At 40.2% G+C, this 13482-nt stretch overlaps 2 protein-coding genes across 4 annotated transcripts in view; both read left to right on the top strand.

The window, feature by feature from the left end:
- Nucleotides 1–879: 879 nt before the first annotated feature.
- LOC123981760 (transmembrane protein 250) lies at nucleotides 880–2844 on the top strand. 3 transcript variants are annotated; one of them, XM_046066900.1, is made up of 2 exons: nucleotides 880–1074; nucleotides 1377–2844. In XM_046066900.1, exon 2 carries the CDS (start codon nucleotides 1593–1595, stop codon nucleotides 2010–2012), a length of 420 nt encoding a protein of 139 aa, XP_045922856.1. In that variant the 5' UTR covers nucleotides 880–1074; nucleotides 1377–1592; the 3' UTR covers nucleotides 2013–2844. The 3 variants fall into 3 exon arrangements, with proteins under 3 accessions (XP_045922856.1, XP_045922853.1, XP_045922854.1); XM_046066897.1 differs by having other exon boundaries at nucleotides 880–1106; XM_046066898.1 differs by having other exon boundaries at nucleotides 880–1222.
- A 4278-nt stretch (nucleotides 2845–7122) lies between these two features.
- The window catches only part of LOC123981849 (nucleus accumbens-associated protein 2), a 29797-nt gene continuing 23437 nt past the window's right edge, over nucleotides 7123–13482 (top strand). The window contains exon 1 of the mRNA XM_046067058.1: nucleotides 7123–7698. The gene's annotated coding sequence lies outside the window, so the exon portion shown is untranslated. The remainder of the gene's footprint in view (nucleotides 7699–13482) is intronic.

Genomic DNA, 13482 nt, shown 5'->3' with positions numbered 1-13482 from the left:
AGTACATTTTATGACTAATACTTCTGAATTATAAATGCATGGTATATTTTTACATTGTTGTATTGTTACCTTTACTAATATAAAAGCTCTGAATAGCCAATTTCTTCCACCACTGCACTCCACAAATCTTGTGACATATTGGAGGGACATAATGATTCATTGCTTTATTTTTTTAAGCCATCAGTGCTGTAGATAATTATTCTATAGACCAGGTGGTTGTGAAAGTGACCTTACTTTCCCTTTGTTGTAGGGAAGTAGACTATGGAAAATTACTCATTTTCCCAATGCAGTTTAGGACCTAGACGCAAACTCAGATCATCTGACTTTTATTTCCCAATGCACTGTGGCAAACCTACACACACAGAAACACACACACACACACACCCACACACACATACACACACACACACAAACACACACACACTTTTTATGGTGAAATCCTGAAAAGGATGGTCAAGCACCCAAATTACAGTATAAGGATATTACATTTTGAGTAAAAAATGGAAAATGCTATGATAGCTTGATTATTATGGCTAAACAATTTATTCACATGAATGAGTTATTTAATTGTAAAAAAGCATTACAGTAGACCTACATGTATAAAAATCAAACAAGCCTTGGTTATTCATAAGAACGTATTTGTTCATATGTTGTTGAGACTTTATTTTATTTATTTAATTTACTTATATTTAGTTAATTTATCTTTTGTAAGAATGTTTTCTATCGTTATATGATAACTTGGCAGCTCAGTCTATGTTGTCTGGTTTGTAATGTTTAACATGAGGTGTTTGCAATGGCCAAATATATAACAGTATATCCGAAGCGAGCTTCCTTTCTCGGGGAGCACTTCCCCTTTAACTCGACAGCTGTCGTCACAGCAGGATGACTCGTATATGTTGCGACAGGACGTAAACGCACCGGCTCGTCGTCGCTGCCTCATCTTCGCTGGCATTTAACAGTGCATCGTGAGGGGGAATAAAAACAAAATAAATCCCGTGTGTTTATGTCACAGCCAACTGTTTATAATGTGATACAATGATCCTGTCGTCTGAGAATCAAACACCAGCTTCTTTGGTGAGGAGGCGGAAGACGTCGTAGTGTTCCATGTAAGGTTAATACCATTGGTTCTGCACGATCATTTTAGACCAGAACATGGATGAAAGGTCCTTTGTGGCAGGGGATACCGCGTGCTAGCTGTGATTTAGTTATTAAAACATAAAAGGTAGCTTCATGCTCAGTCCGTGGTTTGAATCTGTCTCTTAAAATGTATCTATACTTGTGTTTTCAAAATGTATGAACAGGCCTGCATTTTTGGAACAGTGTATGCATGTGCATTTTCAAAAATAACATACAGCAACAATGTGATTTCTTAACAGAACCTTGCTGCATTCGAAGGAGAAAACCTTGCTGCGGGGAGTTCACAGCAGACCAACACGACCAGCAGCTACATCTCACTCCTGGGGCTCCTGTAAGAGCCACCTTTTGCACCACAACCAAATGAAGCTACTTACCTCCCCAGAAGCAGCGCTCACAGAGGACTCCACCTGTAACTGGGACTCCTGTGCACTACGCTGGGCTCCAGTAGCCCATCCATGCCTGTGATCCCCATCCCACGGCGGGTGCGCAGCTTCCATGGCCCCCACACCACCTGCATGCACTCGGCCTGTGGGTCGACGCACACTTCCAAGCTAGTGCGCACCAAGTACAATAACTTTGACCTCTACCTGCGCTCTCGCTGCATGTACAGCTTCCTCCGTTTCCTCCTCTATTTTGGCTGCAGTCTGCTCACCTCTCTGCTCTGGGTGGCTCTCTCTGTACTCTTCTTCCTGCAGTACGTCAGCGTGCGCGTACTCCTGCGGCTGCAGTACAAGCTATCTGTCATTCTGCTTTTGTTAGGGCACAGGCGCCTGGATTTTGGGGTGCTTAATGACCTGATCATCTACAGCATGCAGATCACCATGTTTCTGGTGGGGGGGCTTGGCTGGTGCTTCATGGTGTTCGTGGACATGTAGCTGCAATGTGAGCGACGTAGGAAACGTGGTGTATAATGTGGATGCTTCACACTGTAACTTCAGCATTGTGTGGTGTTACAGGACAACGTACCACTTTAGCATGTCCTGTCAGACTGCTCTGTATCTGTATCTGAGCTCAAGTAAAAAAGACCCATGTGACATAGACTTAAAATCTAATTGGTTTAGTTTCAGAAAAGATAGAATCCAGTTAGAATCTGTGTAACATCTATATGTACAGTCCTTTTACAATTGTCGGTCCTATATAACTGAGAGAAAACCCCCTGGTTGCTTAACATAAAAAAGGATGCATGAAGTCGGTCAGAACATGAGTCAGACCTGAGTCATCATGTAGGACTGTTAAGGGACCAATAAGGTCAAAATCTCTATTTTTTCATGCCATTTGTAAATCGTTTTAACACATTTTAAAGGGGCATTCTGTCTGGAAACCCATTTGTTTACAATAATGGAAAATGTGACTTAAGTGTTGCATGGAAAAGTGACTTAACATATGACTGGTGTGCATCATGGCGGGATCTGATGCAAGACAGTCATTTGTGCCAAAACACGAGTTGGGCTCTAAACTCAGAAGTGTACCATGATCCCCAGGTTGAGATGATTTCGATAATGTTGTACTCAAAAAAGACACTTGTAAACTTGTAACACAGAGATGAAGCTGCATATACGTTAACTTACGGTGGATAAAGCGACCAAAAAACAAGTGAAGTCGTCAACAGTGTATGTGTGTAATGTGCTTTTGTGGAAAGGCTGGGGCAGAATAGGAGAACATCAACTTTTTTTGTAAAGTTATTAAATAAATTTTTTGTTGATGAAATGTTTTGGGGTTTGTTTTGCTTTAAAACGCATTAATGTGCTAACTGTGTTGACTTACACCCATGATGGCATGCCTCGAGCTGTGTCATAAGAGTGTGTGACAGTTCAAATTGAGAACATCTTTGGGTCAAGTGTTCCATCAGTCGCCCTTCACATTGTTTCAGAGCTGCTCTGACAGACTTCTCTGTTTAGCTTCCTCCAGCACACAAACACCAGCCACAACTAGACCCCACTGTTACTGCCAAGCATAACAATGGAAATGGCTGTGTCCCAATCACCTTATATAGCCTCATTTCCACATGGCATGAAGTATGCTTACAGGATCTAACGAGGGCACAACAGGTTGAGGCACTGAAATAAGCAGTTTACGCTTAACCTGGTATAATTGTGAAGATTTGAATTTTGCGTATGTGCTGTCATGCACAAGCATCAGCATAGACTTCCATGTTTATCACCGGTTATTGCAGGAAACCAAGCAAAAGAGGCTGGAAACTCCCAGCCTGCCATCTTTAGATATGAACTTTCGACACAGTGGCCTGACTGAGACATGCTTGAGACTGGTATGGCCACAGGCTGTAAATGGATAATCGGGGGGCAACAATAAGCTTTTGTTCAGAGGATCAACACATCATATGCCTCATACTCTGAGCCAGGCCAAATTTCACCAGAGAAATAGAGAACATGAATCGTCTTGTGATGTCAATATAGTGCAATAGGTAGGCTTGATGATTAAGTCATGGCCTACTGATTTTCATTTCTTCTTTTTTTTTTAAAGTTGTTTGCTTAGTCTGAATGACTTGCCATTTTTGTGTCTTGACCATTAATCAACATTGGTGCCACTTCTTCTATGTTAGATTACCTTCTTCCAGTCCAGACATTGAACCCTTGAACGCTAGCCTGGCATAGCCAATCAGTTCAACAGTTTCGCTTCTGGACACAATTGGATAGACCTACAACCAATCAGAGCAAGGAAACATGTGATGTTGCGTTGTTGGTCAATTAAAACTACCAAATCCTGTGGGAAATGCACAGCAAAAGCTTTAAGTGCAGTTCCTCTTTTAGTATCTGCCAGAGCAAATGAAACATGAACTCACAGATTTCACTGGCTCCCAGGATACTTGATTCATGAAAAATATATAACACTGCATGATGCGTTAATGTGTAAACCATTTAAATATCGAGCCTATGTTGGATCACCCTGAATGAATTAGAAACTGATGATTTCACACAATCATGTCAACTTCACTCATGTCATTCACAGCGAACAAAATAAGCTGCCATTTTATTAGGCTACAGTTTTACTAGTTCAGCTGAACAATAAGCCATAATGAAAACCTTTAATTTCCTTATAAACATTAATGAGAATATAATTGTACTAATGGCATAGACCTAAAGTACAATGAGGTTATCATAAACACCACTGATACCACAACCGCATGATTGTCCCTATAGGAATATTATAGTGGTACCATACACTTTTTAAATACCAAGAAGTACAATAAGGCCATCAGCCGACTGTAAGCTCATATAGAAATATCACAGAGTGATTCTTCATTATGGTACAGATAAATACATTTCTTTTGAAATTTGCAGAAGACTGGGTAGCACATACAAGTACTTTTAAACAGTGAGATGACAAAAGGTCACGGAATACATTTGACGGATCACAAGATGATGAAGGACTTAGGAAAGAAACATGTCTGCAACAAAAAACTATGACACCTATGGAAGCCCTAAGAGGCAAATGAGAAAAAATGTGGCCATCCATTTTCTAAATCTGATCTAAATTGTTTAAGACTTAAAAAAAAGAAGAAATAAAAAAGGGTTTTGCCAGGATAATCTTTCAAAGTTCCTTAAAACATCTTTTATCTTTGAAACAGGTGCAAAAAATGTTTTGGCAGATGAAAAAAAAAGTTTTGCCAGGATCATTTTTTTAAGTTACTTTTTTTCATCTGTGAAAATAAAAACGTTTTTTATCAGGATAATTTTGTTGTTGTTGTTACTCATTTCATCAGAAGAGGCTGGAGTGCACCACAACCCCGTGTTCTAAATAGCTTTTGTGTTTTATTCCAGGTGATTTTTAATATCTCCATGCACTCTAAACCAAGGGCAAACTGCAGTTCCTCGAATGGCCACTTGAGTTTGGCCCATTACGTAGTATCTGTATCTTAAAATTACAGCTTAAAAATTATTATTATGGTACAGTGACTTCAATAAGGTGACTGGTGTCTCTTTCATTGCTACTCCAGGCCCGGGGCCCTTGATATATCTCTATGTACCATTGAAATCCTGTGTAGGAAATCGATTGCCTTACAGCACCACATCACACCAACAAACCTCTTCAGCAAGCTAGATATTAGAAGAAGCAAAGAGTATAGAATGTACAACATAAGTTATTTGGAAGAAGCTAGCTCAGTAATCTCAGTATGGATATTATGGCAAAGGCTGCGAAGAGACGGAAGAAGACGTTCTCTGATATAGCAAGGAAGAGAAGTGAAAAAGAGAGTGGCCATGCAAGACACCGGACAAAAGAAAATATCAGACTGGCTTTTACTCGTTGGTGTGAGTGGTTGAACGAGTAAGCAATAACTTATTAGATCGCTTGCTATGCCAGTTTTGCTTGCCTGTCGAGAATTGCATGCACCTCCAAATAATGTTTTTAAATGCTATAATATCCTTTGTGGGGTTCATCAATGGTGATAAATGATTCAAAGTATATATTTTATGAACGTTTAGAGTCGTTAATATTTTATTCTACTTAGTAGAAGTAGCATTCATTGAGATTCAGCAAAAATATGCAGTGATAACCCCGTTTGATCAGTGTGCAGAGCAAAGTATCTGAAAAGGACCTTTAAGAGGTGAATGAATAATTCGGCGGGAACAGATGATGAAGGCTACCTGCCAAGATTTGCATCTACCTCTTTTCTCAGCACAAATGAGCGTTACCAGCCGCGAGGTGCATGAAATTCTTGGTAGGCATTCAGAACTCTGCACAACCGGGCAGAAACTGCTGATGAGTCCTGAGTTACAAATTCGCTACATCAGAACGCCACATCCCACAAAAAAACAAGTCTTACAAAAGGTTCCTTTAAAATGCCCAACTTTACAACAGAAATAAATATGTTTACAGCCTGGTACAAAAAGCAGTGTTGGTCTCTATAGCTAATTTCCCCCTTCATGACAACTGTATGGGGGTGATTTTTCATCCCCATTTATATTATTTAAAGACTTATAGTTAGGCATAAATCAGGATGTAACCACCCACATTGAGCTTCACAACAACTCTTCAGAAACCAAGGGGGGACATCACGTACACTACGTCCATTTTTTATAAAGTCTATGCTCTAAACACATACATAGAGATTGTGTTTGAGCAAGTTATGTAACATTACTGTCATGTCTTTCTTTTGGCTAGAAATGTATTTGAATCTGCGCTAATCTGCCGTTAGCGTTAGCTATACTGGGGTAGTGGTGCATTTCTGCCTCTTGTGGCCAAAATGAGTATTACAAAAACAACAACAACAAAATTCACCTGCCAAGACTTTTTTATTCATCAGCTTTCACAGGCGAAAAAAAAAGTTACTTAGAAAAATTATCCACAAACTGAGGTTGGGCACTGATTAAAATCCAAGTGAATACAAGTTTATTTTGATTTTTCTTGTTTGCATGTTAGTTCTAAAAGAGATAAAATGCAAGTGAACCCCCAAAATATCAAAAAACAACAATCAGCCATAAATAATTAAAACAATCAAGGGAACCTCAAATCACTTGAAAACTCTTTTAGGGACTTCCTCACGCGATGTTTCATTTTATTTAGATTTTAATACATTTTCCAACACAGGGTAAGGGTATGGCTATTAGTATGAAGTATATTAATATACTGTGGGTGATACTCTGCTGTGGATATGTACAAAGAGTAAATCATGACAAGAAGTAACATATAGAATGTTAAACTATATTAAAATGTTAATGCAAGGTATTGTAAAATTTTAAATATAATTTTGCATTCTATGTCAATTGACCATGGTGACCAGAAAGATGTTAAAGACGAATATTCTGCCATTATGAAGTACAGCAGGCCCTGTAACAGTGATTTAGTGGGCTGTGGCACTGTGATATTGTATGCCTGCAGTAAAGAAAGTTGACTTGAGGTCACACTGCCAGCAGTTGGCGCATATAATTTAGCAGAATAGCACACATGCGCATCATGTAGCTTGAGCTGCCAACACGTAAGGACACGCGAGATAACCACACATGTAAATGTTCTCTAGGAGCACAACAAGGCAACCCTGTGTTACTTGTAGCTCCAAGTGTGCCCACACGTTGTGTTTTCGTAACACATTACACGCAGTGGTGGTCATCTGGTGGGTTTGTTATAACCTACAGTACAGTAGTCTGCACCTTTAAGCCCACAGGAGTGCACCGGGTTCATGTGTCCGTAAAGGCGCACGATATGACCGAACGCTGCTGACCGCGTAGACTACAGTAGGACAGTGTACCTACAGTAACCTGGCAGGTCCTACCAAAAATGTCTGTGTCTTTAAAAAGAACTCTTTACCGAGTGGTGCATGATGTCAGGCTGCTTGCAGTCCGTATACTGTTCATGTGAGCGGCGTTCACTTCCTGCAAAGGGACAGAAGCGGGCAGAGAGAGAAAGAGAGAGTGGGATAGAGAGATGGGGGACGAGCGGCCAAGATAGGACTAGAGTGATAGAGTGAGCCAGCGGACGAGGGGAAACCGGGGCCTGCTTCTTTTTTTTTTTACACCCCGCAAACTTTATAGGTTATTCGAAGAGAAAGACCTGCCACATATGCGCCAGCTGACAGCCGCAGTTGATGGAATAGCGACATATCGGGTAAATATCCCCCCTCTGTCTTGGCTTGATGTTTACAGTGCCTGATTTGTATGACGCATAGGTTTTACCATGCATTATTCCCTCGCTTCTCCTCCTTTAGATACGATAGGCAGCTGCACACGCCGGACAATCTGCTGACATTACAGCACGAGAGTTAATGCTGATAAAACTACCAGATAAACTTAGTTAGACTCTTAAACTTTCGTCAAGTAATGTCACGAAATGTAAAAGATTTTTTTACGCGGAGGATGGCGGGTGATACCCGCAGAAGTGCAGCCTACCACGCGCCACTAGAAGAATTTAATCAGATTTGTAGTCTTTATACCACCCAAAATTGTAGTCTAATGTTAATGTTGGGCAGCACTTTTAAACCGCAGGAAATAGTGTTGTCATTAGTTTCAACTGGAGAAAGTGGCATGATATGATCGGTCTTGCATCACGATGAAGTAAAAAAAATAAATAAAAGAAAATCCCCACCCATAATGCATCCATTGTAGTGCGATTCCATATGTTGCATGATTGCTACAAGGAATAGCCTACTTTACGCAAATCTACTGAAGTTGCTCGCGTTGTCAACATTATTTCACAAGTGGAGTGATCCAAATACAGTTGGCATCTCAAATCCTCAATCATAAGCATTTTCAGTTAGTTCTTGCTGCTTCTTTAAATTATGATTTTGATTTTAAAATAGCAACAGACATAAGACCAAGCTCTCTATAATATATATTCATTTCCAGAATGGCATGATATGGGCTATAACATGTTTGGGCTGTGAAACAACAAGGATCAGTAAAAATAATAAGGTTAAGGATAGAAAAGCCAGAGCGATTGCAATATTAAGAATACATTTTAAAAGTTAAAAACAAGTTTCACTGCTGCACTTTACTGTTCCCTGCTGTAGTGTCAGATCTGTCAGTTGTGGATCTGTTAACCTTAACTGAACCCTGTGGGGAGCCATTTGACTATAGGCTACATACAATAAGCCCCCCCCCCCCTACATGGGTGCATTGTGTGGCTTGCCGGCATGTAGCTTGTGGCAATTTTCTTCATTTCCTGTCACTTTCCTTCCCTCTCACATGCTCTCATTCTTATTCAAGTCTGCCGTCAAGCACAGTGTGTGTGGTTTTTTTTGGGTTTTTTTCTCAAGATGACTGTAACAAAAAATCCCAACTATTTGCAAGTTTTGTTATGGTCTACGTATTATCTTTGTCATGCGGTAACAACCCAGACCAAGTGTGTAGCTCATAGTATATCTAGCAGCCTGGTCCCTGACAGGTGTCACACAGGTCAGATGTTAAAACTACTACTTAAAGCTTGATTTACAGAGTCATATGAATAATTTAAGTAGTGTTGTGTGAACATCACATCTTACATCCCTCACCAATTTACAGGTTTACAGTCTTGAATCCAACTTGAGAGTATTTGAGCATTTTAGTGCATATCTGTTTCTGCTTCTCCTGTGTAAAAATATCATTGGGATAACAAAAAATATTGCACTTCCCTTGTGAATACTCAAATCAGTGTGTATCTTTAGGTGTACCTGTCAGTCCTGTAAGACAATACAAAGACAGATTTTATCATGGTTGTTTATGATACCCCATAAACTAACAAGATGTACTGTACTTCCCTAAATTAGTATGTATCTATAGGTGTAGGCCTACCTGTCAGCCCTATATGAGATTTTACCAAGGTATTTTGATACCCCCCTCCAATACGGGGAAATCAGTTTGGGGTAATGCAGGATATGAGTTTGTACTGCCAAGATTCTATTCGGAGTTTAACACAACATACATGGAGAATGTGGGACTTTTTTTCTCTTTTTCTCTAAACGGAGGCCTTCCAACACCACTCGTCTTTGATTTGGAAGTCTGCCAAAGGATTGTGATGGCTCTCAACAGCTGTATTTGTCTGTGTATGTGCGTGTGTTGGCGAGTGTGTTAGCGTGTGTGCTCTCGCTGCGTCCCGGGATGCCCTTCCTCCATAGGCCTCACACTATACAGCATTCCACAAGGGGGCCCGGGGCTGTGTGCAAGTGGGGAGTGTCAAGGAGAGAGAACGACAATACAGTCTCAGATATAATTGATGCGGATACTGACAGAAAGAAGGAGAAAATACAAAGACTGTGAGGTTCTTGCCTCATTGAAGGTCTTGCCTCATCGCTTGTTAGGCCCATAAATGAACAAGAGTTGATGTTGTCTCAACACATGGACACTGTAAAAAAAGAAAAAAGAAAAAGGAGATCCTCTATAAAATTCCTCTAGAGCTTTGTAAAAGATATACAGTAGCATTTGCCATCACTTGACTAACATGTCGACATGCTAGTTTTGGTCTCAAGCCTTACTGTATTTTACAATAACAAACTAAAAAGAAGAGAAAAACTGCATGCTACATTTATAACCTGGAGACCGTTTTTGTCCTTGCTTCGTTTGCTCTGTGTGCGTGCCCTCCGCCTCGGTGCACTTTTCTTTGTACTGTATATGCATGCATACTCATGTGGGGAGTGTGTTTACGTGTGTATGATTTTCCTTTCCTGAGACAGTAATGAGTCATTGCTGATGGTATGCGATACAGGGCACCAGTCATACATCATATTCTCATACATCAGCGGAGGGCAGAGCCTGTTCTAGTTAAACTCTGATGGATAAAAGAAAAAAAAAAAAAATGCTGGTGTGTCCGGACTTGTTGGTTGCTGTTAATGAAACTGAAATCCAAACAGTTAGGATTAACTGTGAAGAAATGTCTTTCTACTGAATGTTAAGCCGCAGAGATCCAGTACAGATCAGTCCATCAAGAAATTCTGTGTATCTGCATGTTCTGGACTAATCAGTTGGTCTCCACTCTACAACACTTTACACAGTAGTTTCTGATTGACTGTGTAGGTGTCAAGGTGGTTTTTCCTTGCAAATTACACTTAACTGTTTCCAGCTCTGTATGGCATGGGTTCTGTTTTGGCAACATACATATGTTTTCTCTTGTAGTTATTCTTCTTTTTTAGTTTTTTTTTTTTACTCTTAAACTATTTAACATACCAGAGAGAGACTGAATAGAAAGTAAGATAGCTTGTGTCTCTTCTTAGTGAAGTGATAGGACTAGAGTTCAGTATAAATGGCTGGTAAGTCTGTAAATCTGAGATCATTTTGATGTTCACCGTCCAAAAAGCTTTAAAGATACAAAAGCTTCCTGTAGAGAAAGAGTATCCACTCAGCTCCATGTGTGGGTTTAAAGGGTTATAGGTTCTCAACTCTTGAATAGTAAACAAAATTAGATGCCCCGGTGACCTCGCCTTGTCCACATATTTTCTTATTAAAGACAAAATTAAGTTGGGAGTCACACCAAATCAAATTGACTGCTAAATGGGTGAACTTGGCAGCTAAATTACCTCCAAATGGCCGATGTGTCCTGCTGGTCCGTCTTGCAACTAATAGCTGCCCAGTAGGTCACATTTGTCACCCAAATCAATAGTAAAAATTGTTTGGTCAGGAAGAGGGAAAAGAATAAAAAAGAGAGCTCTTTAGTTGTTAAGTTGTCTTCTGATGATATACATACATACACACACACATATATATGTGTGTGTGTGTGTGTTTAAGACCTCACTGATACAGTTGGCACCAGAAGATTTGCATATGCATGTGTCACTTTTGACAATATTAGTTTGCTGCCCCTACTTGCGTGCCACATGTTGATGGTGGAAAAGGTGCGTGCAAAACCCACAACAAAAAGGGTTGGGCAGTTCCTCGAATTCACTGCTCATTTAATATGTAATGTGGTGGAATTTATTTCTGGGAATTTGCTACAAGCTTTTGTCAGTCCCTCCTACATTCCACCTTACTCGAGGAAAACACAGATTTGAGATTAAGATAAAACATAAAGAAATATGGGTGGTTGTAAATGAATTTCTTATTCCCCCAGTGGTTTGTTGTCCACGCAGAGATAATTATGTAGCTAATGGATCTACGTTTCTGATACCATAAAGTACAAATAGTCCAGTTTAGCTTTTTTTTTTTGTCATTTACTATGCACAAACACACACTCGCGCAGTGCATTTATGTGCATGCTGAAATACAGAAAAGTGGGGAAATAATGCGGGAGCAAATGAGAGAAAGAGAGGATCAGCAAAAGCCATTAGGAATCTTGCAGTGTAACTGATTTAGGCTGCTTTGGCTCGCTATGTGCTTTTCAGGAAGCCTTCCAAGAATTTAGACAATGAACAGTAAACATGGCATGTTCCTCAGAACAATTCCACATTAGATCTCAAGATCACGTGTCTCTTTTTTTTCTCAGAATCGACAGCCCCCACACCACAGTACATTGCAGATAACTGTGGCAGCTACATTTCATGTTCCCTGTGTATGTACTGTACTTACACTTGACAAGGAGCTCACACAAACTGACTAATGTGCAGAATCTCTCTGTCTCTCTCTCGCTGTCTCACTCTGTCTCAGAGATTTCTGGTAAGTGACATGTTTGGCCGTTGGCATAATGCCTAGCAAGATCACATGGCATGAATGTTGTGCCTGTGTTGTGTGAGTGTGTGTGTGTTTGTGTGTGTGTGAGTGTGTATGTCTGCATTTTGTGCTTGAGTAGAAAAAAAGAAAAGAAAGGGAGCCTGTGCACATTTGATTGTTCCAAGTATTTTCAGCTTGAATAGGAGCACGTAGCCATAGCAGAGAATTACAGAGTGCTGAGAAGTATGACGAGGATGTGTTTCTGTTACAGTCATGAGATCGCATTCTCAAACAGGAAGGAAAATTAGATTTTGCACAATAATAACTTAATAGTCAAAGCTATTTTGCTTCATTTGATGGTATTGTGGCATCAGGACATACATAATAAATCAAGAGTATGTAGCCTTACAGAGAGTTTACTTCACTTTAAAGTAGTGTGCATTAGGAGCAATTCTGAAAAGCTTAGATGATTTCCAAGTTGTTCATACTTGTGTAATGATTCTTAGTATTACCTGGTACTTGATTTCCAGTCCTAGAACCTTAGTTGAACTCCTTTTGTATATTCAGTTTACCGTACGTCAAGGCTCACAACCATAAGGTCACTGGCATTCACTTAAGCATCTCTGGAGAAAAATGTGTGGGCTTAAATACACTTTTTAAACTCCCCCCTTTTGTTGCAAAGGCTTCATTGTAACAGAAGACAGTTGCCTGAATAGGTTTAGAACAATTTTCTCAGATCCGTAGAGTTTCAGTGAGGGGACATTAGATTTACTGTGAAAGTCAAACCTATAATTCCGGGGGATGACGCACACAGTCATGCACAAACACACACGCACTGACAAACACATAAATAAACCCCACAGAATCATGCAGATACACACACACACACACACACACACACACACAGAAGTAGACAGAGAGAGAGAGCACTGTGGATGGCATTTATCCTTGCAGCCCACCTCAATTTTCCATGCTCTTTTGCTGTGTGCTGTACATAATTAAATTGCTGCAAACTTCAAGCCTCTCTCAAGACTGCTGCCAGTAAACAAAGCTTGCTAATTAGTGTATAAGGTAGTAAGTGAGGAAAGCAAATAGGCTGGCCCCTTTTTTTGTGGCAATGACCTGTCCTGTATGTGCTCTTCATGTCCTAACAGCCTGGCAGAATGCTGGTAGGGGCCAGTGGAAAAAGACAGGAATCTGAGGCGGGTAGTTTTCACTACACATCCCCCCCACTATTCCCATTTCCACAGCTAACATGCGTTAGCAATTACTGCTAAATCACAGCATTACCTACCTGATGCTAAGACTACAATTGTGTTCTCTGCATAAGGTGGAAGCA

Source organism: Micropterus dolomieu, linkage group LG13 (genome assembly GCF_021292245.1).
Source record: "Micropterus dolomieu isolate WLL.071019.BEF.003 ecotype Adirondacks linkage group LG13, ASM2129224v1, whole genome shotgun sequence".
In the NCBI taxonomy this organism is placed as follows: Eukaryota; Metazoa; Chordata; class Actinopteri; order Centrarchiformes; family Centrarchidae; genus Micropterus; species Micropterus dolomieu.
The sequence above is the reverse complement of the archived record's forward strand: the minus strand, read 5'-3'. Positions and strand labels throughout refer to the sequence as shown.

Bases quoted from the DNA above. Each gene is read 5' to 3' on its own strand.
- LOC123981760 (XM_046066900.1), top strand. From the start codon at position 1,593: ATGCCTGTGATCCCCATCCCACGGCGGGTGCGCAGCTTCCATGGCCCC.